At 41.1% G+C, this 25,995-nt stretch overlaps 2 protein-coding genes and 2 non-coding genes across 6 annotated transcripts in view; 1 reads left to right on the top strand and 3 right to left on the bottom strand.

Moving 5' to 3' along the window:
• The window catches only part of LOC140294513 (protein NLRC3-like), a 1,060,349-nt gene that overhangs the window by 170,826 nt on the left and 863,528 nt on the right, over nucleotides 1-25,995 (top strand). The gene's annotated exons all lie outside the window — the stretch shown is intronic.
• LOC140265576 (uncharacterized) overlaps nucleotides 1-25,995 on the bottom strand; it is a 180,399-nt gene that overhangs the window by 14,006 nt on the left and 140,398 nt on the right. For all 3 annotated transcript variants that reach the window (XM_072379765.1, XM_072379330.1, XM_072386246.1), the window contains 7 exons: nucleotides 5,742-5,831; nucleotides 5,161-5,239; nucleotides 4,791-4,998; nucleotides 2,842-4,624; nucleotides 2,585-2,758; nucleotides 2,207-2,380; nucleotides 1,783-1,956 (listed from right to left, as the gene is read on the bottom strand). In XM_072379765.1, coding sequence (XP_072235866.1) covers nucleotides 1,783-1,956; nucleotides 2,207-2,380; nucleotides 2,585-2,758; nucleotides 2,842-4,624; nucleotides 4,791-4,998; nucleotides 5,161-5,239; nucleotides 5,742-5,831 — 2,682 coding nt within the window. The remainder of the gene's footprint in view (nucleotides 1-1,782; nucleotides 1,957-2,206; nucleotides 2,381-2,584; nucleotides 2,759-2,841; nucleotides 4,625-4,790; nucleotides 4,999-5,160; nucleotides 5,240-5,741; nucleotides 5,832-25,995) is intronic.
• Nucleotides 23,644-23,716, bottom strand: trnak-uuu (transfer RNA lysine (anticodon UUU)). Its single transcript has one exon. It is a non-coding gene; the product is annotated as a tRNA-Lys (tRNA).
• Nucleotides 24,796-24,868, bottom strand: trnak-uuu (transfer RNA lysine (anticodon UUU)). Its single transcript has one exon. It is a non-coding gene; the product is annotated as a tRNA-Lys (tRNA).

Raw genomic sequence — 25,995 nt, 5'->3', positions numbered from 1 at the left:
TAGTTGGAACACACACTCTGGTCTCCTTTCTTAAAAATGAGAACCACCACCCCGGTCTGCCACTCCATACGTGTTGACCCAGACCTCCAAGTGACATTGAAGAGGCGTGTCAGCTAAAACAGCCCCATCACATCCAGATCCTTTGGCATCTCAGGGCAAATCTCGTCCACCCCTGGAACTCTGCCGTCGGGAACATTTTTGAGAACCTCGACGACTTCCACCAAGGCGATGGCCGAATCTTCCCCCAAGTTCTCAGACGACTCCTCCTCAATAAAGGACATGTCAGACGGATTGAGGAGATCCTCAAAGTGCTCCTTCCATCGTTCGACAATATCCTCAGTTCGTGTCAGCAGCCACCCAGGTCAAGCAGAACCTGGAAAGGTTCCTGTTTTCCTTTACTCAGCCATCGTATGGTTTGCCAGAATACTCTTGAGGCCTACTGAAAGTCCTTCTCCATTGTCTCCCCGAATACTTCCCACATCTGAGTTTTAGCTTTAGCAACCACCAATGCTGCAGCCCTTTTAGCCACTCGGTACCCCTCAGCTACTTCGGGTGTGTCCTGGGACAACCAAGCCCGAAAGGCCTCCTTCTTCAGCTTAACGGCTTCCCACAATACTGGCATCCACCAGCGGGTCTTCCGGTTACCGCCACGGCAGGCACCAATAACCTTCAGGCCACAATTCATGGAGGCAGCATCTGCAATGGAGGTCCTGTACATGGTGCATTTGGATTCCATGTCTCCAACCTCCCTCGGTATTTGAGAGATATTCTCTGTGTTAAATGACCACACAGACAGGCCTTCCATAAGAGGTTCCCAATTCACGCTCCTTTGGGCTTACCAGGTCTATCCAGCAGTCATCAGATCAGAGAGGCCGTTCCTCCCAATCATGCCTCTCCTGGTCACTCCATTATTGCCAACGTGGGCATTGGAGTCCTCCAGAAGAACAATGGAAACCCCAGGTGACACGCTCTTCAGGACGCCACCCAGAGACTCCAAGAAGGCCTGGTAATCTGAACTGCTGTTTGGTACTTATGCACAAACCTTCCCTCCAGCGACTTGCAGCCACAGAGAGACAACCTTCTCACTCACCGGGGAGATCTCCAACATAAGGCGCTCAGCCAGGGGCTTGCGAGTATCCCTTCCTCTTGTGAGTAGATTCGGTAATGATGAGCACACAACAGTCACAAATAGATGATTTAGTTGACAGATGTAACTCCAGTTCATCAATGTTGTGGACGACGGAGCTTGCTTTGGACAGAAAGATGCTGGCAAGTGGGGGGCGAAGCGGCTGTTTATCTAGACTGACTAGTAGACCTGTTTGTCATCCCTGCTTTTGCTTGTGCTCCCTACGGAACTTCTTTATGCCGACAACAATCCATGGAGATTTGGGGAAACTGGCTATATCCAACGGGATATTGTGAGTCCGCTGGATGACTGCTATCTGACTTTTAATGCCAATGTTAATGAGCTCTTTATTGCTATAAATCTGTTTAGCATAGCACCACATTCTGAAACACTATAATTCCTAAAAACACACGTAAGATGTTCCTAGACAGAGAGCAAAGAGCTGCTGCACTTTTGTGCGCTACTATCTTGGAAAAGGTACCAAAAAAAAGGAAAAAGTACAATCCTGAAAAGTAGTCTTCATCTAATAAGATGAAAATAAATGTTTCTAGAAAGTACTTTTTTTAACATTTAGAGATCTATTTTAAATTAATTGGTTGTGACAACAGGCAAGTAAAAATTACAGGGCTTAAAGAAGGAGGACAGAGAAAATGTACCTGAGAGTGCTCAGTTTCCATTGTGGATCCTCCAGGCATGTAGTCAGAATCGTCATCCCTGCCTCTCCTGGATGGTTGTAGCTCAGGTCCAGCTCACTCAGATGTGAAGGGTTGGATGTCAGAGCTGAGACCAGATAAACACAGCCTTCCTCTGTGATCAGACAGCCTGACAGGCTGCAGACACACAGAATAAGACACAAGACAGGCCGAACCGGGAAACAGTGCACTCCATAATCCATTTTGTTCATTTTTAGTTGTGGAAGAGGCCCAAGTAATCCCAAATCTAGCTCCCTTAAAGGTTTGTTAGACAACTGCTCTGACAATCAGAAAAGAAAAACAAACTTTTACATCTTCTATTGATGATATATATAATGAATTTGCACATGAAAAAAGTCATCAAGTGAATAGTTGAAGGAAGCCTTACCTGAGAGTTTCAAGTCCACAGTGTGGACTCCCCAGTCCAACAGACAGCAGCTTCACTCCTGAATCCTGCAGGTTGTTGTTACTCAGGTCCAGTTCTAGTAGATTAGAGGACTGGGAGCTGAGAACTGAGGACAAAGCTTCACAGCTTCTCTCTGAGAGGTTACACAGACTCAGTCTGGTTTAATGACAATGGACAAGAAATACATTTCAATGTTTATTTTTAAATTTTTAGTCTAAAATTTTGGTCACACTTTATACATTCATACAAAACATACAAAACAAGAATCTCAACTTGAAATCTTGTTTTAAAATGTTTAAAAGTTATGATTTGGTAGTCTTCAAAGCAACCGTAAGATCTAATTCACAAACATGATCTGACCTGACAGTTTCGAGTTTACAGTGTGGACTCTCCAGTCCCTCAGACAGCTGCTTCATTCCTGAATCATGCAGGTTGTTGTTATTTAGGTCCAGTTCTCTGAGACTGGAGGACTGGGAGCTTACAATGGTAGACAGAGCTTTACAGCTTCTTTCTGAGAGGTTACAGCTACTCATTCTGACAAGACACAATGATGATAAAAAATTCTGTTATTTTTTATTGAAAAGACATCATTGTTTCGTGAAATAAAATGTACTTACAGAGCTTTGTTGGAGGCTTTGACCACTGGCAGCAGCCTCAGAAGGTCTTCCTCTGAAGCAGAGTATTTCTTCAGGTCAAACACATCCAGATCTTTTCCTGATGACAGTAAGATGAAGACCAGAGCTGACCACTGAGCAGGAGACAGTTTATCTGTGGAGAGACTTCCTGAACTCAGGGACTGTTGGATCTGCTCCACTAGAGAACGATCATTCAGTTCATTCAGACAGTGGAACAGATTGATGCTTCTCTCTGCAGACAGATTCTCACTGATCTTCTCCTTGATGTAATCGACTGTTTTCTGATTGGTCTGTGAGCTACTTCCTGTCTGTGTCAGCAGGCCTCGTAGGAGACTCTGATTGGTCTGCAGGGAAAGACCCAGGAGGAAGCGGAGGAACAGGTCCAGGTGTCCATTTGGACTCTGTAAGGCCTTGTTCACAGCACTCTGGTAGAAGAGAGTCTCTTTTAGTGATTTAGACTCCTGAGACTTTGGTTGTTCTTCCATCAGGTTGACTCCAGAGTTGACAAAGGTCAGATGGACATGAAGAGCAGCCAGAAACTCCTGAACACTCAGATGGATGAAGCAGAACACCTTCTCCTGGTACAGCCCTCTCTCCTCTATAAAGATCTGTGTGAACACTCCTGAGTACACTGAGGCTGCTGAGATATCGATGCCACACTCTGTCAGGTCTGATTCATAGAAGATCAGGTTTCCTTTCTGCAGCTGCTCAAAAGCCAGTTTTCCCAGAGACTCAATCATCTTCCTGCTCTCTGGACTCCAGTGTGGATCTGTCTCAGCTCCTCCATCATACTTGACCTTCTTCACTTTGGCCTGAACCACCAGGAAGTGGATGTACATCTCAGTCAGGGTCTTGGGCAGCTCTCCTCCCTCTCTGGTTTTCAACACATCCTCCAGAACTGTAGCAGTGATCCAGCAGAAGACTGGGATGTGGCACATGATGTGGAGGCTTCGTGATGTCTGGATGTGGGAGATGATCCTGCTGGCCTGCTTCTTATCTCTGAATCTCTTCCTGAAGTACTCCTCCTTCTGTGGGTCAGTGAACCCTCTGACCTCTGTCACCATGCCAACACAGTCAGGAGGGATCTGATTGGCTGCTGCAGGTCGTGTGGTTATCCAGAGGCGAGCAGAGGGAAGCAGTTTCCCCCTGATGAGGTTTGTCAGCAGCACATCCACTGAGGTGGACTCTGTAACATCAGTCAGGGGCTCCTTGTTGTGGAAGTCCAGAGGAAGTCGACACTCATCCAGACCGTCAAAGATGAACACAACCTGGAACTCTTCAAAGCTGCAGATTCCTGCTTCTTTGGTTTCAGTAAAGAAGTGATGAACAAGTTCCACCAAGCTGAACTTTTTCTCTTTCAGCACATTCAGCTCTCTGAAAGTGAATGGAAACATGAACTGGATGTCCTGGTTGGCTTTGCCTTCAGCCCAGTCCAGAGTGAACTTCTGTGTTAAGACTGTTTTCCCAATGCCAGCCACTCCCTTTGTCATCACTGTTCTGATTGGTTCATCTCTTCCAGGTGGGAGTTTAAAGATGTCTTCTTGTCTGATGGTTGTTTCTGCTCTGTCTGCTTTCCTGGATGCTGTTTCAATCTGTCTGACCTCATGTTCATCATTGACCTCTCCAGTCCCTCCCTCTGTGATGTAGAGCTCTGTGTAGATCTGATTCAGAAGGGTTGGGTTTCCTGCTTTAGAAATCCCCTCAAACACACACTGGAACTTCTTCTTCAGAGCAGATTTATGTCGGAAAACTGGGTCAAAAAGTTCTAAATAAACATGACAAATAAGATCAGTCAATACAATACACAGAAAATCTTCAAACTTTTCATTTCTCTGAGAATGAGTATTTGAACATGTGTTGTTCAGTGTGTTGAGACATCAGTAAATGTGTCATTTATCCAGCAGGTTAAATCTTTAGAGAAATCCTCTTACTGCTCTGCAGACGGTCAGCCAGCTCCTCCTGCTTCATTCTCCTCAGGAAGTGAACTGTGATCTTCACTAAAGCCTCTCTGCTGCTCCTCTGCTCTTCATCCTCATCCTCCCTCTGACTCTCTAAGCATTCTGGGTAATCTGGATTCAGAACCCTCTGGATCTTCTTCAGCTCCTCCTTCACAAAAGTGACCATGTTGTCCTCCAGCAGCTGGAACAGAAAACTATATGAATGAGCCAATCAGACTGAAATCATGGAGCCAAACATCAGATCCATGTTGGACACACTGACAATCCACTGGTCTGCAAAGTGCAGCATGGAGATGACTGTGAACAGAATAGATGGAAAAGTAGTTGTTGTACATGTACAGACCATAAATATGGAGTCCAGCTGTGTTTGATGCTGCTGGGCAGACTGACCACTGGGAACCTCTGAGCTCTGCTGGTCCACTCTGTGGAGGAATCATGAAGAATGAGCTCACATTCTGTCTGTCCAAGGAATTTTTTGCAGGCTGTACAAGAAAATGTTCTGTTGTCAGCTGTACTGAGCTGCATACATCTTGCCAGATGTATTAAAGAGCTTGTGCACAAACTCTATATTTAAGGGACATATAGCAAACACTTTTAATTAGACCACTTTACCAACCAGGGCAATTTCAAAAATGAGAAATAAATGTAGGACAATCAGCATGTTTTATTTACTGTTGGGAGCACCAGTACTGGAACTCTTTATTGACACATTTTATGGATTCTTTTCATTTTTCCCTCCAAAGTATCAAAATGGAACCGATTACTGAGTTTAGTTTAGTTTTGTGACCCTGAATGTGAACAAATGTGTTCTACAGAACAGGGTCAGTGACTGATTGTAGAAGACAGTGCAAAGGGCATTTTAGAAAAGTCACAAATGAATTTGTGAAACACTTTTTTTTAACATGGTTTTAAAAAGAAACTTACCTTTGTTTGACACATTTGCGTTTACGTTTGCTGGATATATGACGTTTGCTCTCGAGCACACGGTGGGGCTCAGGATTTTCCAGCTTCCTCCTGATAAAAAACAAGTGTCAGGAACATTTAAACATTAATAACTGATCAGATATGTGCAGCACTTCTGTTGTAAAAAGCTGAAAATGTTCACTGTTTGCAAGCCACAGCCACCAGGCTCTATTGGGAACAAATGCTACCTCAGAGGGGACAGTAGTAGAGGGAACTAGTGTTGATTATTGAGGTTTTCTGCTGATGTGTGACAGTAACACAAACCATCAGATGTAGATGGAAACTTTCTACAAAAACTCTGACTGTGGAGTTAAAAACTCACACAAACACACTTCGGACTTCCAACACGACGTTTGAGCCAAAGCACAAAGGACACTCAGAAACACCTCCTCCAGCATCCTTCTTTCCTCTTTGACTGCTGTGTTTGTGGAAAACATCCAACACACACCGCTTCACATATGAACATAGAAATGGATGTGAAACAGAGCTGAGCTCACATTAAACACATGTTGGAATGAAAACTGTTCAAACTGACTCTGCCACATTTCACTCTGTTACAGTGGCAGCTGGCCCCTTAGGGGGTGCTGGGGCCCTGAAAATATTTTTTGTATTTTATTTGCATTGTTTTCCTGTTTCCCTTTAATATTATTATTATTCCATATGTTTTTTGGATGTTAACAACTCCTGCATACTTTCACTGATTTCTACAATCAAGAGTGGTATCAAAAAGTTCAGCTCCTTCAGGAATTTCTGTGTCTCTAACTTTTATACTTTTTAAACTATTCAGCTTTTATTCAAATTTTCCAGTCATTGAAATGAGAGCACAACTCTTCAAAAATGTATTCCTCTTTCCAACTTAACTACTTCTGCATACTTTCAGCTAGAGACACCATTCAAACTTTAAACGGGTCACAAGACATTCAGCTATTACCAAATTGTTCAGCTTTTTCAAATATTAAGAAATTTTGAAATATGACAGTTTCAAAAACATGAACAAATTTCAACTCTTTCTCCAATTTACAACGTCTTCTTCTTCTTACAACGTACTTCTGCATACTTTCACCAATTTCAACTATTGTGGACTCAAAACTTTCAGCTCTTTCAGGAGATTCCAGTTTTGACTTTTGGTGTTTCTAACTTTTATACGTTTTTAAATATTTAACATTTTATTCAAATTTAAGGCAAATTTTAGGAAAATTGAAATCTTTCTCCTCTTTTCAACCTAACTACTTCTACATACTATCAGCTAGAGACACCTTTCAAATTTTAAATGTGTCACAAGACATTCGGCTATTACCACATGGTTCAGCTTTTTCAAATATTAAGCCAATTTTGAAAAATAACAGTTTGAAAAACGAACATTTTTACCCCTTCTTGATTTTTATGAATGAAGAGCCAACAGAGTGACTCATTGATCCTTTAAAGCTTTTTCTGATATTCACAATGTTTCTGGCTTTGTTTGTTGTTTTGTGTTTGTTGTTTTTGTTGTGCACTGTAGCTCTGCTGGAGCACCCTCAAATTTCGTTGTACCACCCCGTACAATGACAATAAAGACTATTCTATTCTAGTCAAACAAATTCCTTTAAGTTTCATACAGTTCAACTCAGAGAAACAAATCATACCTTAAAATGTAGGACAAGCTGTCCTCTTTCAGCCAATGTAACTACTAAAGAACTCACATTGACAGAACCTCATCTATGAGCCTTGAAGCCAGAGAAACCTTTCAAATTCTCTCACTAACTCCAATGGAAAGTTTGGTATGACACCAGAGACAGGTTCAACTGTTTTCAACTCGCTGCCATTTAAAAATCTTTCACTCAATTGAAATAAAAACTACATTACCTACATTTTCTGTAGTTTTCTGCCTTCATCCAGTTCCAGCTCCTTTCAAAAATTCCTTTCACAGCAGTACCTTCCGACTGCCAATCCTTTTTATATTTCTTCTCGCTTTTCTATAGTTTTCTGCCTTCATCCAGCTCCAAGTACTTTAAAAAATACCTTTCAGACCTTTTGCAACTTCAACAAATGACATTCTACTAAATTTTCAAATTGTTCTACATTGTTTTTCTTCTTTCTGAATTTTTTCACTTTTTGTTTTGCATTTTCTTCTCTTTTCTGCAGTTTTCTGCATTCATCCAGGTCCTCCAGACCTTTTGAATCTTCAGGTCTGTTATTACTTAGATTATTATTAGTGTTTTTGTTAGTGTTGGTCAGCTCAGACTCATGGGAGATGTGCTTGTTTCCTGCCATTTCCATAGTGATAACGGCGCGCCAGAGAAATTTCTGTTATACTTTTTTCAGCGTGAGAAATACCATGTGTGGCGTGTGAGCATGAGAACTTGTTAAAATGCGTGTGTCATTCACACTGAATGTAGCCAAAGTGAAAAATAAATGTTACAAACAGAGTTTTTGTTGGAGCTGGTTCAACTGTAAGACGTGACTGGCTCACTCACTCATTCACTGTTGATTTTTATAGATTCAGCTGAAATCATACCCTTGTTGTGAATTTGTCCCTTGATTGTACTGTAAAGTATTTGATAGCATAAAGTCTAATATAGCTGTTAATTGTTACCTTTTCTGTGAAACTGCAAACTGTCAAATTAAATTGTTATTGTGGAACTGTTCATTTTCAACCACTAATTTTCCAACTTAGATTAGGCAGGGAAATCTGTTGGCACATAAGCCCCACCAAGATTTTTTTTCACTAGCCGCCACTGCTCTGTTACAATATTTACACTCAGCTCACCTCTTAAAAGATGGATGTTGGTCTGATTTGAATCTGATAGGAGGATTCATTGACCGGTCACTCTTCATGGACACACAGCTGGCTCCAGGTTCAGGTCTAAGTCTCTGATGGATCCTGAGAGAAAAACACTTGTTTTCTTCAAACTAAAGTATTCAGTGATAGTGTTTGAGTCTGCAGTGAGACGGCCTGTCAGAGAGTCAGTGTGGCTGCTGTGGAACAATGTTACAGCTCCCCCTTGTGGCAGCTCTGCCACTCTGCAGGCAGACGTCAGCAGGTGTGTGAAACTGGAAGCTGGATGTAATTTTACCTGAGAGAAAACAGGAAGACTGAAGCTCTGAGCTTTCAGTATGGTTCTCTGACACAGTCTTTACTGTTTGTGTGATCAGACTCATTCTGCTCTTTCAGAGACAAACTACAGCTGCACCACACTGGAAAACACTCACTTTGAAATATTTGATTTTTCTGGAATATAAAGTGTCAGATTAAAAAATGAGATATTTTTACCAGATAACATGAGCAGGTTTAATAGGAGAGAATTAATAACAGATCAGTTACTAACATTACTGGGTTGATTTGGTCATTTTGTTATTGTTTCTTCAGAAGGTCGTTTTAAACTGACGTCATTAAACACAACGTGTGAGAACGTAATATTTCTACATCAGCCGCCCTGTTCACTACATAATCAGCATCCTGTGAAAAAGCCACATCAGTGAACAGATATGCAGCAATATTCTCCCTTTGTTTTAATAAAGAGCTGCAGGACTGAACTAAAATATCACATTACACACATGATGCAGCTAATTAGTCTCATCAGAGACATCAAGAACTGATCCAAGTCTCAACTAATTCAGCTGAAAACTGGTTATCATCTGAAACATGATGCAGCCTCCACTGAATACTGACAGATACTCACTGTTGGGCTGATGGAACATCATGCTGGAAATTAATCAAACTATCCTTTGACTTGTCGCTCTTAAAGGACACACAGCTGGGTTCTGGTTCTGGTTCAGGTTCAGGTTGGTTCCTGTGAATAAAGGTGGTTTGGTGATGTGAGTGCTGAGCTCTGACATGGAGAAGAGTCATGGACAGTTAGAGATGGTCATCTCACCTCTGAGCTTTGCTCTGGCTCTCATGTTCCCCACACAGAGTGGTTTTAGTGTCTTCACACTGATCCATGCTGCTGAATTCACATCAGCTCACACACTTTCTACCTTCATCTGCAGAGGAAACACAAATCATTCATCTGCACAGCAACTCAAATCCTCCTCTCCATCGTTTGGGCTGTAAAAAGATCAGCTGCTGTACCTCCATCAGTCCACTAGATGGAGCCATGGAGCTACCACCCAGCACACTCATGATGATGATGGACCATTACGTACATTTACTGACATGAAAAAGGAGGGAGATCATCTGATTTAATGTCTGAACCAGAAACTGACTAATATGCTGTTAATAACAGAACCTTCTACCCTGGGAAGGTTCCATCTTTATCTGTAGGTTCCAGTTTATGTATAAAAGTACCAATAAAATGTCTCTGATAAAAACTTGAATGAAACGTTTTAACTTTTAGTTGAATTCAACAAACAAAAAGAAACAAAGATGAAGGATTATTACTCACATATAAAGGAAAGAAAAAAGCTGAATGAAACATCACAAACTGACCCATAAAGTAGACAGAACATCTGAATCTACTTCATTTCATCAGTAGACAATATTAGTGGATTATATGTTCCATCAGAGCTGCACACAGCTTCATAACTGACTACAGTCAGACACATTTAACTGACATTCATGTTATTTTATTCTGAAAGGTGACACAGGAAGCAGCAGGAAGCTGCTGTGTTTGACTGTAATGGAGGAGCTGATGGTTTCATTCTATGAAGATCAGTTCTTCATGTAGAAAACAAACATCATCAGCTGATCATCGTGTTGTTTGATTCCAGTTCATCAATAATCTGATAATCATGCAGATTTGTCTTAAAACTCAGAAGGGATCAAAGTTTGTTCTGAAATAAGAAGTGAACATGTTCCCCAAACATTACAGAGCAGAAACAAACAGCTTACAGGTTACAGGCTTTATCTTGGAATAAATCTAAAATTTAATGCCAGAAAAAAGGTAAGAAAATAATTTCCTGGTGCAGGAGCTACTGATACTGCAGCCTCTCTGTGAGCTGTTGCCCTTCAGACAGATTTCATGTAAATGTTCTTGTGTCATAACTGAAGGTAACTTAGTGGCCAATATAGATACATCCCAGGTCCCCAAAGAACGATGAAACAGTTTGATCAGAAGGTGAACACAATGATATTTCATGGATAAAAAAAGTGGATATAATACTCAAATTTCATATCATTTTTGGATTTCCAGTCATAACATCAGTGAGTCCTTTAAAACTGATGCCTGTGTTTTCTTTAACTCCACATTGTTCTCAGACTGAGTCAAAGGAGGAGGAGTCTGACAGCTTCAGACGGTTCATCTCCACTTTCAAACCCTCCATCTTATTGTCTCAGATTACAGACATGTTTCCCTTCACAGTCTTACAGTCATGTCAATTGAAAAAGACGAACTTCAGCCTCTGAGTCACAACAGAGTGATAGAGCAATTTGTCACCCTTAAAAACAGACGGCATTCTTTGATGCTTCCATCCACCAAGTAACTCGCAATTGGAGCCATTTTTTTTCTTGTTAATGCTGTTAACATGCTGTTACTGTGCAAACCTGTGATAGTTGTTGTACTGTATTAAAGAAACAGACTGAAATAATAATAATAATCAATCATTTCTCAGCCTTTGTTCGCTGTTTGTGAAGACTGAACCACAATGAACACTAAACCCCTTCATACATACACTGCATCACAGCTTCATAACAGAAGGTCTGACAGGAAGCTGCTCTTTCTGACTTTAAAGGTGGAGACGACACTTTGATTCCAGGAAATAAAAACATGAAGCAGTTTGTTTGTGAAGGAAACAACAACAAAAAAACATCAGCTGATCATCAAGAAATAAGAAGTGAACATGTTCTCCAACATTACAGAGCAGAAACAAACAGGAAAGTTACAGATTGTTCAGAGCTAAAGAAGGAGAAGAGTCTCTGCTCGACAGACTGAGACACAGGTGAGCTGCTTCCTGGAACCAGTCAGAGCAGAATCCACCTGTGATGGAGGCAGGACTGATAGAAGCTGTCTGACCAGTGGAGTTCATGTTAAAACACACCTCCAAGTTCCTGAATAACAAACTCTGATCTGAAAATTTATTCTGCCGTTCTCTCTGAATGAGCAGCGAGTTTCTATGATTTCTATCATTTATTTTGTGAATAAAACAAATAAATCACATTATGTTTCTAATCCATAACAATGTAAATGATAATCATGCAGATTTATCTTCAAACACAACAGTGATCAAACTGGAGCTGAAATAAGAAGTGAACATGTTCCCCAAACATTACAGAGCAGAAACAAACAGGAAAGTTACTGAAGACTAAGTTCAGACTCACAGTTTGTTCAAACCAAGTGTTGAAGAAGACGAGGCTCCACAGACTGAGACACAGGTGAGCTGCTGCTGGAATCAGTCAGAGCTCCACCCCTGATGGGGGCAGGACAGGTAGGAGGGAGGAGCAGCAACAGGATCTGATTTCATCTTTATCTCTGAGTTTAACAGCAGCTTGTAACCTTGTTGTAACATTTCTGATTTGTTTTGAAATGAATGAACAGTTTCATCAGTCTTACTCTCACTCCTGACTCCTATCAGCCATCATCTGCTTATTTCCTCCATCATGTCTCACTGAGGAGTTTTCTCACATTAGGTAGGGATCATGATGGAGGTCAGAATGGTAACTGACCATCTCACAGCCAGTCTGGGACTTGGAGGCATCCTGCTTTGGTATCAGGCAGACTGGTCATGTTGACTCTGAAGCAACAATCAGATGGAGGAGGGAACATGCTCATTAACATCACTGATGGTGGATAGAAAGAGAGCATTTTCTGTCCATCTGAGCATGAATAGGACTGAAACAGATGACCTGGCTGAACACTCCCTCTACAACATGTTCCTGCTTCAGTTTGAAGCTTTAAAAGTATTCTGACACCTCTGAAACTTGTTGTGTTTCACACAGCATGCCTTATTTATTTCATGATGACTGTGTTTGAGGAGATTAACAGAACCCGTAAACATCTTACTGTTTGATTGTGCTGAAAATGTCGAAGAATGACCCGAATTCATGGTAAGAAAAGTGTTGAATGTTTGCAGCTGGTTCAGTAAAGCAGCTGAAGTCTCATCAATCAGGTTTGATGCATCCTGGGAGTGGAAATGAGTCTAAAAGTTATTTTTGTCTGGATTGTCGGGGCAGACTTTATGTCCCTACAATGTATTCAAAGTGGTTAATATCAGCAGGGCTGGGCCACATCTGGTGGACTTATAGCTGAATTTAGGTCAAAGGAAGCTGCAGATGAGCAATTATTTGCTCGTTCTGTAAATGACTTCCAGATGCAGCACAACATTTATTTCATTATGTATCGTACTGCAGGAAGACTGTACCTGCCTTTTTAGTCTGAAACAAAACTAAATGTTGTTTAGAGTAAAGATTTATGGGAATAAAGCAGAAGCTGGAAGCAGGAACTGGAATCTGACTGATATCTGATGGTTTACAAGTCAAAGTCCAGAGAAGAACAGAAGTTGTTCAGACCTGAAACTTTGCTTGGACAAAGTTACAGGAGTGAAAGGCAGCAGCAGTTGGGTCCAGAGTTTCTCACAAAGACAGAAAATAAGTGTTCTGGCTCGACCAAGAGAGATCAGGGAGATCTAAAAGCTGATGTTGGAGACTGATCTCCAGCAGAAGGTAACTGGAGATGGAGGCCAACCACTGCACACCAGGAACCAGTTCTGTGATTAAACATGATTAAACCCTAACAAGGGGAGACCAAAGTATGGTTCACACGACCTCATCAACACTCATCACAGATGATTTTATCTTTAATTATGAATTAATTTGTCCCCCTTCAGGGGAATAAAGGCTGGAGGGAACATTTACACATCTGTCATGTTTGGATCATTAGCTCCAAACAATGCTCAGGTTATGCAGCTCCTTTTTAAAAGCTGCCTTTGGTCTTCATCAATGTTGACTTTTTATGTACCAGAATGTTTGATATGCATCTGTTTTAATTAGATTTTTAACAGATCCTCAGAAACATGAATGTCTACATGTTTCAGGATCCTTCAAAGTTTTCCTCAAGCTGTTATCTGACAGCAGCCTCTGAGAGTTTATCACCTGTATGGCACACACAGGCCAGGAAGATGTTACAGGAATGTTCATTTCAGTCAGAGGACAGGGACACGTGAGAATCAGCGCTCACAGGAGATGCGTGTTAATCATTAAAAGTTGTGATTGTGACAGTAAAACAAATCTGAGGTCGGTCTCCAGCAAAGTTAGTGAAAAATATTGTTTCAAAGCTCAGCCCCGTGTTTATGTGCAGGATTTAACTCTAATTTACTCACTGTTAACACTTCACTGCTTTATTTTATACATTGAGCACTTAAATGTGGACTTTTCAATCGTCTTGTTAGTTTTTACTCATTTCAGTGCGTTATGTGGTGTGAGAAGGATGTGTTCAGATGAAGGTGCTTTTATGAGTCATTCTTTTCATAACATCCAGTCGGACTGGATTCTGCGTCAGTGAAGAAGAAGAAGGCGTGACGGCAGAGGGGAAAAACAACAGCAACATTACGACATATTTATTCCAAATAAAGCTTGTCAATACACAAAATGTGACAGTGCTACGTTTCATTTGGTCTATTGGCACCCAGACTGTGGATATGTTTAAATCACTGCTTCAGTCTCACCTCTTCTGTTTGGATTTTGACCCGAGAAGATGATGAAGCCTAGTTTTGATCTTTTGTATTTAATTTAGCTTCATATCCTTTTTATTTCTATTAAAAAAAAATCTATTTCCTTGATAGTTTGTTCTGAAATAAGAAGTGAACATGTTCCCCAAACATTACAGACCAAAAACTAACAGGAAAGTTATTAAAGACAAGTTCAAACTCACAGTTTGTTCAAACAGGCCAAAGTGTTGAAGAAGACGACGCTCCACTCGACGTTTGAACACAACAGAATGTAACACAGGTGAGTTGCTTCCTGGAATGAGTCAGAGCTCCACCTGTGATGGAGGCAGCACAGGTAGGACCTTTCTCAACAAGAAAAGAAAAGATTTAAAATATGTTGATTCACAGTCAGGTTCTGCAGTTCCTTTGGTTTGTCCATGGCTCAGATTCAACAAACATGAGAAACAGTCCAAAGGTCACGATTGTCGCCTGTTGATGCAGGTTGAACACCATCACAGCAGCACACAGACACACTTCCTGTTCTCTGGAGTCATTTGATAATCTGTTCTCACAGATCACATATAATGGCCATGACTGCTTAATCCATGAGAACATTTCCTGACTGAGAGTTACAGTTCAGTCATTTCTTTCTCAGCTGATCGAAGTTCAGCTCTGCAGCACTCAGAGTTACAATCACTGCCAAAAGATGTTCAAACCCTTCTGAAATAAGATTCTGCCCCCAAAAAACATCCAAACAAACACAGGAAGTTGTGTCCCGTCTCTGGAGGATTTCAGATCAGAGCCTTTGGTTCCTGAAGTACAAAAAACCTTCAGAGACTTTTTCTCTGGTTGCATTCATTCTGCAGATATGAACTCTAAGGTGCTGAACAGCCAGTTAGTGGCAGTAAAAATCAGAACAGAGTTCCTCAGAGGGATATTGGATCAGTAACCGCTGTGTTACTCTGTTGACCCATTCCTCTGTGCTGTTTCAGCTTTTAGAGCCTCACTTGCATTATTGAATATATTGCTGCTATTTTACTGATGGTTACTGTTTCTGTTTGTAATGGTGTTGGTGGGGATCGGTGATTGGTTCAGACCAACATCAGACAAGGTCCCAAGTATTCACTCAGGTGTTATTATGTTATTTATTCACACAGATGATCATACAGTGTAATAGAAGAAGAGTGTTCCTGCCTGCTGTTACTGTAACATTCCTGAAGAGGGCAGCAGAGGGCCACATGATCAGATATAACCAGATCTACATGTTGTCAAATCATCTGTAATTCTGTTTTACAAACATGTTTGTTGTCCTGTTGCTGCTTCAGTTTAAGACTGAGCTGATGGAAACACTTTATATTCTGTTGGCTGGTTTCATTCACAACAAACACAGCAGAAGCACACAGAAAGCAGACCAACAATCATTCCTTTAGATATTTTAACATACAGTCACATATGAAATAAATAAAACAGTAAAATAATTCATGATAATATGTGAGTGTCTCCTAAAATCTGCCTGAAGGTCAGAGTTTAGATCAATGAGTCTGACAAACATTCAAAAACCAGAGGGTGGAGATTTATGGGATGTTGTTTCAATCAATATTCAATAAAGTAATACTTAAAAAGATAAACACACCTTTGAAATAAATCCTGAAAGGAATAAATAAAGAATAGAAATATATATATAGAACTGATAAAGAACAATAAAAATGATTTTATATTAGAATTAACAATCTTCAGTGGAAAACTTCTCTATATTTTTTAAAGTCACATTGTTTTCTTCTTTGAAATCCTCATCAGGAATTAAAACATGGAGACAGAAACAGCTTTGAAATATTGATCTACATTCAGATCAATAAATCTTCTGTTTATTTAACTACATAATTTCTTTATATTTATGTTTAGTATTTATTTCAGAGGTTTATTCATTGATCTTACTGACATTATTCTTAAAGTATTTATTTCTCTATATTGACTGAAACTGCATTCCACAGAGATCATTGATAAAGCCAGCAGGTGTTTAATGAACTGGACGTGATGAACAGTGTCCTCCTCCTACACACCACACCCTGTGTGAGCAGCCACAGCAACACATCTGAGCATGTGCAAACAGCTGCAGACAGACAGATGAGGACAGAACCACTGGCTGCATACTGTCAGCTGTTTGTCTAAAAACTTCCTGCATTTGTCTCCAGCTGCTTCTGAACAAACCCGACGGCAGTAAACAGGTGGGATGAGTCTGTAACTCTGAGCTGAAGTCTGACGTTCACTCCTGTGGAGGCCGGGACGCTCCATGTTCACACATTTAAAAACAAATATCCAGCCCACAACCTAACATCTGAACACATCTCATCATGTTTTCACACTTTCTGCCTTCTTCATATTCTGACTGGGATTTATTTCCCCTCCCCTGCTTCCTCCTTTCTTAACTGCGTGCTGTAACAGAGCTGTTTCCCTGCAGGATCAATAAAGTTTCTGCAGTCATTCTGATCAGCTGTTTCCTGCTGAAGCAGCAACACTCTGACAGACAAAAGAAGCTGAAACATGAAAGAGACTCACAGCAGAGTCCTGGTTTCCCTCAGAGATGGAGCAGTTGGGTGGTTGGAGCTGCAGAGCGCTGACAGACGGAGGACTTCATCCGAGCTGAGCTGGAAACACTGACGGACTCACACCCGGCCCTCCTTTAAGATGACTCTTCTCTGTTCCACCTTACCTGTAAACCTGAAGGTTCAGTTCTCTGGAACGTTGAGTTTCCTGATGGAGGAAAGATAAAAACAGCTGAAGTCACACACAGAGACAGACAGACAGAGAGGCTCAGTGATGTGTGAACATCTGTTCTGCAGCAGTCCTGTCAGAGCTTTGACTGTGGGTCACTTCAACAGGTGGAAGCTTTGAACAAACTCATCAGAGTCTGTGTGAGTCTGTGCGACTCCCACCTGAACAATGAGGCTTCCTGACATTGTTGCAGGTAAACTGCTGCTGTCAGCTGGAATGTTGTCAGATTTCTGTCATCACCTCATCTACCAGCAGAGGCTCACAGCTCAGTTTCATCTGATTCATGTTAACACGTCATGTGATCCATCATGAAGGAGCTGCTTGGCTTTAAGTAAAGGAAGTCAGCTGATCAGTGCTTATTGATATTATTAATAAAGAGTTACGCCAAGATAAAAGAAAAACGTTCATGATGAACAATGATGAATTATACAGAAGCTGCCCTGACAGCTTTTAAATCATATCTTTTAAATCTTTTTGTTTAACCCAGACAGCTTCTTATCCTTCATCAGTGTGTGCAGCCACACCTTCATCTCTCCTCTGTGAAAATATGTCGTTTGGCTGCTCACACTGAGCATTCTTATCTTTTTTTTTTAAACTCTTGTTTCTAAATAATTTCCCCTCGGGGATTAATAAAGTATTTCTGATTCTGATAACATGCATGAATTGTGTCCAGGAGCGTCTTGTTGTTCCCAGCTGCCTCTGGCCTCCACTTCAGATCCACTCATTTCTAATCCTTCATTCTGAACACACAGTGTGGACACATCATGTCTGGGACAGCAGCAGCAGCTACAAACACGTCCAAACTTTCTGTATTCAGCAGATGTGGACAGGGCTCCTCGGGAATATAGCTGATTTATCACTTTTTAAAGAAAGTCGACCAAAACTTTGGACAAAAAAGACTCCACAAAAGACAAAGAAATGTTGTTGAAAAGTCAGTTTTCATTTTATCGAGGTCTCTCTGCTCTTTGTGTAACTTGAATATTCTACATTTTAAATGATTCTTTATAAAGTATTTTAGTCTTTAGTGCCGGTCACATGATCACATCATTTATAGGATTGTCTCTCCCCGCTGCTTCACCCACCTGTGTGGCTGTCTGGGGCGCTTGGCCCTCTCGGGTGTTTTGTGGGGGGGGGGTTCTCATAAAGGTCCATACAGTGACAATGTGTTCTGATAGTGTTGTATGAGACTCTGAGGTGTCAAACAGAAGCTGTGAACATTACAAGTGTCACTGCTGCCTTTCCTCCAGAAACACACTCACTACACCGGCTTAATAAATTATTTCTGTATTTGAGCCAGGCTCCCACCTCCATATAAGACACACTCTGTCCTCATACAACAAGCAGATCTCCTGTCTGAGCTTCACATCTTTACAGTTAACATATTAAGATTCTCAGTAATCCAGGTCACAGTTATCCTAAGAGCTCACATCCTTTGGCCTAAAAGGCCTCGAGCACAGAGCGAGATAAGACCAGAGTCACCCATTCATGAGAGAAAGTGTCTTATAAACTGGTGAAGTTCAAGTAAATAGGTTTATTTTAGCGTTTCTTTTGGTCAGAGGCTCTGGTGCTCTAGAGTTTCTGAATGTTCGATGTAACACCTTTAAAATCTGTTTTATCTTCATGCAAACAGCTAATCTTAACTGTCCTGTAGTTCGTAATGACAGATCTCCATTTATTCCCAACACTTTCGCTGCATTTTTAAAACTTCATTACATTTGTTTTGTAGTTGATATTGAACCACCAAACCAGCCAGCTCAGAACACACAGTATTTGACAGCTATCAGATTGAGTGGAGGATATAAATTACACAACTTAGGTTACAAAAGAGTTATCCCTACACAATGAGTAATCTAATGTTTGTGTACAGATGCAGAATTTATCTCAGCTCAAAAAAAATAACAGCATTTAGTGTTCATTTTGTTTTCTTCCCTTTGAAATACCTGAACTTATCATCCCTTGATCAGTATTTAGGTTTAGAGTTGAAGAACATCTTCTTAAAGGAGGCAGAGAGCTGTCAGAGGAAATCCCTGTAATGACTGTTGAAAATAAAAATATGAAATTAGTCACAAACTGAGTTGTGTACTCATAAACTCAGACCTTAAACACAGATCCAGTGATAGGAGAAATGTTCAGCTTTAATTTCAGAGTCAGTCTTTCAGTGTCTTCCTGAGTGTTGTTTTGTGTGTCTGCAGCCTGTCTGATCACAGAGGAAGACTCACCACTTGCAGGGAGAAACATTGAGTTGGAGTTTGCATTATGAAGTGGGCAGTGAGTGAAGGCAGGGGCCTTGGCCTGATTCCTGGCATCACAAACAAGGAAGGAGCCAGAGCCGGTGTGTAAGGTGGAGCCGTACCAACGAGATATAGTTGGACTCCAGACTCTTATAATCTGGAAGTGTGTAGGGGGAGATGGGCGGCCAGATGTGGGTATATTCACAAACCTGAGAAATATCTATACTTTCAGATTTCAAACTTCCCCATAACTTAAACACAAAGCCTACAATAAACAAATAATGAAGAAGCAGGTTTGACTGTATTTACAGTTTCACTTTGATTCCTTTTCTTAACTCTGTCCTGTTTCTTTACACATCATGTGGTTTGCTGAATATTAGATCTCTCCCTTCGAAGTCTCTGTTAGTGAATGATTTGATTTGTGATCATCATATTGATATATTTTGTTTTACAGAAACCTGGCAGCAGCAGGAGGATCATGTTAGCATTAATGAATCAACTCCCTCTGACTATTTAAATGTTCATGTTCCTAGAACCACAGGCAGAGGAGGAGGAGTGGCAGCTATCTTCAGATCAGGGTTACTAATCAGTCCTAGACCCAAGATTAGTTTTAGCTCTTTTGAATCTCTGATTCTCAGTTTTTCCCACCCAAAATGGAAATCACAAAAACCTCTTGTGTTTGTTGTGTATCGTCCACCTGGCCCTTATTCTGAGTTTCTGTCTGAATTCTCAGAGTTTTTATCCCAGTTAGTGCTGAGTACAGATGAAATCACTGTAGTGGGTGACTTTAATATTCATGTAGATGTTGAAAATGACAGCCTAAATATTAACTTTAATTCTATATTAGACTCTATTGGATTTTCTCAGGGTGTTCACAGACCTACTCACTGCCTTAATCACACCCTTGACCTTGTGCTGACTTATGGCATTGAGAGTGAACAGTTAACAGTGTTCCCTCATAACCCTGTCTTGTCAGACCATTTTTTAATAACTTTTGAATTTACATTACTTGACTACATGGTTTCTGAGAAGAATTTTACATATAGAAGGTGTCTGTCAGAGAATGCTGTAACCAGATTTAAAGAGTTGATTTCATCATCCTTTTCTTCACTGCCATGTGCAGATATGACAGAGGACGGCTACCTAAATTTTACTCCAGTAGAACTTGACTCTCTTGTTGACAGCACTATAGCTTCAATGCGTACAACAATGGACAATGTTGCCCCTCTGAAAAGGAAGGTAGAAGTCAGAAGAGGTTGGCTCCTTGGTATAACTCACAGCTGCGTGCGTTAAAGCAGACTGCAAGAAAGCTGGAGAGACAGTGGCGTTCCTCTAATTTAGAAGAGTCTCAATTAGTCTGGAAAGATAGTTTAATAACGTATAAGAAAGCACTTCGTAAAGCTAGAACTGCTTATTATTCATTATTGATAGAAGAGAATAAGAATAATCCCAGGTTTCTTTTCAGCACTGTTGCCAGGCTGACAAAGAGTCCGAGCTCTGTTGAGCCATGTATTCCTTTAACTTTCAGCAGTGATGATTTCATGAGATTCTTCATCAATAAAATTGTTTCTATCAGAGAGAAGATTAATGGAATCCTTCCCACTATTATCACTGATGTATCATAAAGTAGAGCAGCTTTAGAAGTATCTTTCGAACCTGAATTGTATTTAGACAGCTTCTGTCCAGTTGATCTTTCTGATCTAACAACAGCAATAGTCTCTTCTAAACCATCAACTTGTATGTTAGACCCAATCCCAACCAGACTGTTCAAGGAGGTTTTCCCCTTAATTGACAATTACATATTGGATTTGATCAATCGGTCTTTGTTGATAGGATTTTTACCTCAGACTTTTAAGGTTGCTGTAATTAAACCTTTACTTAAAAAACCTACTCTTGATTCAGAAGTGTTGGCTAATTATCGACCTATATACAATCTCCCTTTTTTGTCTAAAGTTCTTGAAAAAATAGTTGCAGTTCAACTTTGTGATCATTTACATAGAAATAATCTGTTTGAAGAGTTTCAGTCAGGATTCAGAGTGCATCATAGCACAGAAACGGCACTGGTGAAAGTTACCAATGATCTCCTGTTAGCTTCTGATAGCGGACTTGTTTCTGTGCTTGTCCTGTTGGATCTCAGTGCTGCATTTGATACGATCGATCACAGCATTCTGTTACAGAGACTTGAACATGTTATTGGGATTAAAGGAACTGCATTAGGCTGGTTTAAGTCATATTTATCTGATAGATTCCAGTTTGTTCTTGTAAATGAAGAATCTTCCTCACACGTTGGAGTAAATCATGGAGTTCCTCAGGGTTCTGTGCTTGGACCGATTCTTTTTACTTTATACATACTTCCATTAGGTAACATTATCAGACAGCATGGCATACATTTCCATTGTTATGCTGATGATACTCAGCTGTACTTATCTATGAAACCAGATGAAACCAATAGGTTGGTCAGACTACAAGCCTGTCTTAAAGACATAAAGACCTGGATGACTCAGAACTGTCTGCTTCTAAATTCAGACAAAACTGAAGTTGTTCTCTTTGGACCTGAGCGCTTCAGGGAGAAATTGTCTAGTTATATAGTTACTCTAGATGGTATTTCCTTGGCTTCTAGTTCTACAGTGAGGAACCTTGGAGTTATTTTTGACCAGAATTTATCATTTGACGCACATATAAAACTGGTTTCTAGGACTGCCTTCTTTCACCTTCGTAATACTGCTAAAATCAGGAACATCCTGTCTCAGGGTGATGCAGAGAAACTAGTTCATGCATTTGTTACTTCAAGATTGGACTACTGTAATTCCTTATTATTGGGCTGTCCCACATATTCTCTGAAAAGCCTCCAGCTGATCCAAAATGCTGCAGCCAGAGTTCTGATGAGAACTAACAGGAGAGATCATGTTTCTCCAGTTTTAGCTTCTCTTCATTGGCTCCCTGTTAAATTCAGAATAGAATTTAAGATTCTTCTTCTCACATATAAAGTTGACCGAGCTCCATCATATCTTAAAGATCTAATTGTAAGGTATTTTCCTAACAGAGCACTTCGCTCCCAAACTGCAGGTTTACTTGTTGTTCCCAGAGTTTCTAAAAGTAGAATGGGAGGTAGAGCCTTCAGTTATCAGGCCCCTCTCTTGTGGAATAAGCTGCCAGTAAATGTCAGGGAAGCAGACACCCTTTCCACTTTAAGATTAGGCTTAAAACTTTCCTTTTTGATAAAGCTTATAGTTAGGGATGGCTCAGGTAATCCTGAAACATCCCATAGTTAAGCTGCTATAGGCTTGGTTTAGACTGCTGGGGGACCTCATCTGTCACACCTTTCCTCACTTTGCTCTCTTTTTCCCCCTGTTTAATTTCACAATTGATTTTATGTACATGTGACATTATTGTGGTTATTAACGTATGTTTCCCTGTTCCAACAGATATCCTTTGAATGGCGTTATGGTGTTTTTCCCCCCTCTTTTCCCTCTTTTCTGTCTTCTCAAACCCCAGCTGGTCGAGGCGGATGGCCACCCTTCCTGAGTCTGGTTCTGCCAGAGGTTTCTTCCTGTTAAAAGGGAGTCGTTCCTTTCCACAGTCGCCACAGGCACGCTCAGGACGGGAGATTGGACTGAAGACACATTTCGGTGCAATCTGTTGGTTTCCTTAGCTAGGATATTAATTTTTTGAATTGGCTCTATATGAATTAATTGGATTATGATTACAATGAATTGAATTCCAATTGGCTTGATTTGGACTATATTACTTAAGTGCCTTGAGATGACAATTGTTGTAATCTGGCGCTATATCAATAAAATTGAATTGAACTTCATGAGTTGCTTCAGCTCATGTGGGTAAATGGACTTGTATAGTGCTTTTCTTGTCTAACTGACCACTCAAGGTGCTTCTAACACTACATGCACTCATGCTCATACAGCACATCTTAAGTCTACACATAACTACATGCATTCTAAAACTGGGTTAGTCCATTCATACACTGATGGATACATTGGGGGTTCAGTGTCGGGAAGCTGGAGTTGAACTACTGACCTCCTGATTGCTGATTCCTCCTGAGCTACAGCCACGCCAGGTGATAAACAATCTCTGTGTTAAAGTCGGGGGAATAATCATACTAAGCATCCTCTGAAGTCATCATGCTCTGCTACACCCAGTTGCTTTGGTTTCCTCTGGTTCTTCCTGTAGTTGCATTCATGTGAAAAAGAAAACGCGTCCTCCTTCATTTTAAAAAATCTGGATGTTCTTGCTTCACATTGTGCTGCAGAACATCAGAACAACCATTGCATATTTGGAGAAAGCATCACCTGAACAGGGACTGGAACCCTGGACCCTCAGATTAAAAGTCTGATGCTCTACCGACTTAGCTACCCAGGCTCTGAATGTGATAGATCACAGTTTAAGTGACACTTTTTATAAAAACACACAACCCAACTGGTTTACTGGCTGATACAAATGTTAAAGCTTAAACCTAACAGTGTGTAGTTTGGCCTTCAGTTTCTAATTCAAGTATCTTTGGGACCTTAGACACCAAACAGTCGTCCATCAGACACGTTTGGAGCTCCAATGAACGTCTCTCGCTCTTGTATTTTTGGTGCTTGATCCCAGTTACCGTTGTTGGACTCCAGCGGACTCCAGTACGATTCAACTGTCAGAAACGTTGTCTTGGCTTTTTGGTGAAGAGTCCTCTCACACTGGCTGTTCAGAACGGCGAATATGTCTACGAGGAAGTGTTTTCATTGTCTTTGAGAAACCTCGTCATACACAACGAAGAAGATCATAACCCTTGCTGTCTTTAACATATGTTTTAAGAGTAGCAGAAGTGGCGCAAAGAACACATTAGGCGCATTCCCACTGTAGGAACCTTTTGCAGTTCCTATAACCTTTTCAGGAATAGGGCCGTTTTTTCGTGCATTCGGACATACAGGAACTAGGGACCATGGCGCTCAGTTCCTAGAACCATTTTAGCTCCTTCTCCGAGGTCTTTTCTGGCTTCTACAGGAACACAGATGACGTAGATGTTTGGTGGCTGGTAGCTCCGCCCCTTGTCTGAAATATTTGCTCATACGACACGCACACAACCGGCGCCTGTTTAATAAGTTAAACTTAGACGTTGTCTCCTTTGTCTGCGGCGCTCTTCTCTCCTTCATGAAACGAAGAAGTATCGCCCGCTGCTGGATACTTCGTCTCCTGACTCTCGCTGTGTGCTCTTCCAGCCTCCATCTTAGAATCCTGATGTGATCGTCTATGATTAATATCGCTGTCATGCAATGCATAAACACGGTGGCCTCCTCGCTCTCCATGTTAGCTTCTTGGTGGTGTTGTTTTCTTCTCTCCTTACTTTTTGCGAGTTTTGTTGTTCAGTGGCGCTAAAGTTGGATGTCTGTTGCGTCACATCAGTCCCAAAGTGTAGAATAATGCAATGATAGTAACCATGACATATTCAGAGGTAGCATCGCCTGAACAGGGACTGGAACCCTGGACCCTCAGATTAAAAGTCTGATGCTCTACCGACTGAGCTATCCAGGCTCTGAATGTGACAGATCACAGTTTAAATGACACTTTTTATAAAAACACACAACCCAACTGGTTTACTGGCTGATACAAATGTTAAAGCTTAAACCTAACAGTGTGTAGTTTGGCCTTCAGTTTCTAATTCAAGCATCTTTGGGACCTTAGACACCAAACAGTCGTCCATCAGACACGTTTGGAGCCTCAATGAACGTCTCTGGCTCTTGTATTTTTGGTGCTTGATCCCAGTTACCGTTGTTGGACTCCAGCGGACTCCAGTACGATTCAACTGTCAGAAACGTTGTCTTGGCTTTTTGGTGAAGAGTCCTCTCACACTGGCTGTTCAGCACAGCGAATATGTCTACAAGGAAGGGTTTTCATTGTCTTTGAGAAACCTCGTCATACACAACGAAGAAGATCATAACCCTTGCTGTCTTTAACGTATGTTTTAAGAGTAGCAGAAGTGGAGCAAAGAAGCATTCCCACTGTAGGAACCTTTTGCAGTTCCTATAACCTTTTCAGGAATAGGGCCGTTTTTTCGTGCATTCGGACATACAGGAACTAGGGACCACGGCCCTCAGTTCCTAGAACCATTTTAGCTCCTTCTCCGAGGACTTTTCTGGGTTCCACAGGAACATGACGTAGGTGTTTGATGGCTGGTAGCTCTGCCCCTTGTCTGAAATATTTACTCATACGACACGCACACAACCGGCGCCTGTTTAATAAGTTAAACTTAGACATTGTCTCCTTTGTCTGCTGCGCTCTGCTCTCCTTCTTTCCTCCATGAAACGAAGAAGTATCGCCCGCTGCTGGATTCTTCGTCTCCTGACTCTCGCTGTGTGCTCTTCCAGCCTCCATCTTAGACACCTGATGTGATCGTCAATGATTAATATCACCGTCATGCAGACCACGAACACGGTGGCCTCCTCTCTCTCCATGTTAGCTTCTTGGTGGTGTTGTTTTCTTCTCTTCTTACTTTTCGCGGGTTTTGTTGTTGAGTGACGCTAAAGTAACACGTCTGTCGCAGACGGTTGCGTCACATCAGTCCCGATCAAGGTCCGTTACTCATGTGCGAATGCAAAATGAAACAGTTCCACTGGGGAAGGGCAGTTCTTATAGCTAAATTGGAGGTGGACAGTTCTAAG

The sequence above is a fragment of the Leuresthes tenuis genome, unplaced genomic scaffold (genome assembly GCF_036924035.1).
Source record: "Leuresthes tenuis unplaced genomic scaffold, fLeuTen1.0.hap1 SCAF_1, whole genome shotgun sequence".
Taxonomy (NCBI): Eukaryota; Metazoa; Chordata; class Actinopteri; order Atheriniformes; family Atherinopsidae; genus Leuresthes; species Leuresthes tenuis.
This window is presented reverse-complemented; position numbering and strand designations above follow the sequence as displayed.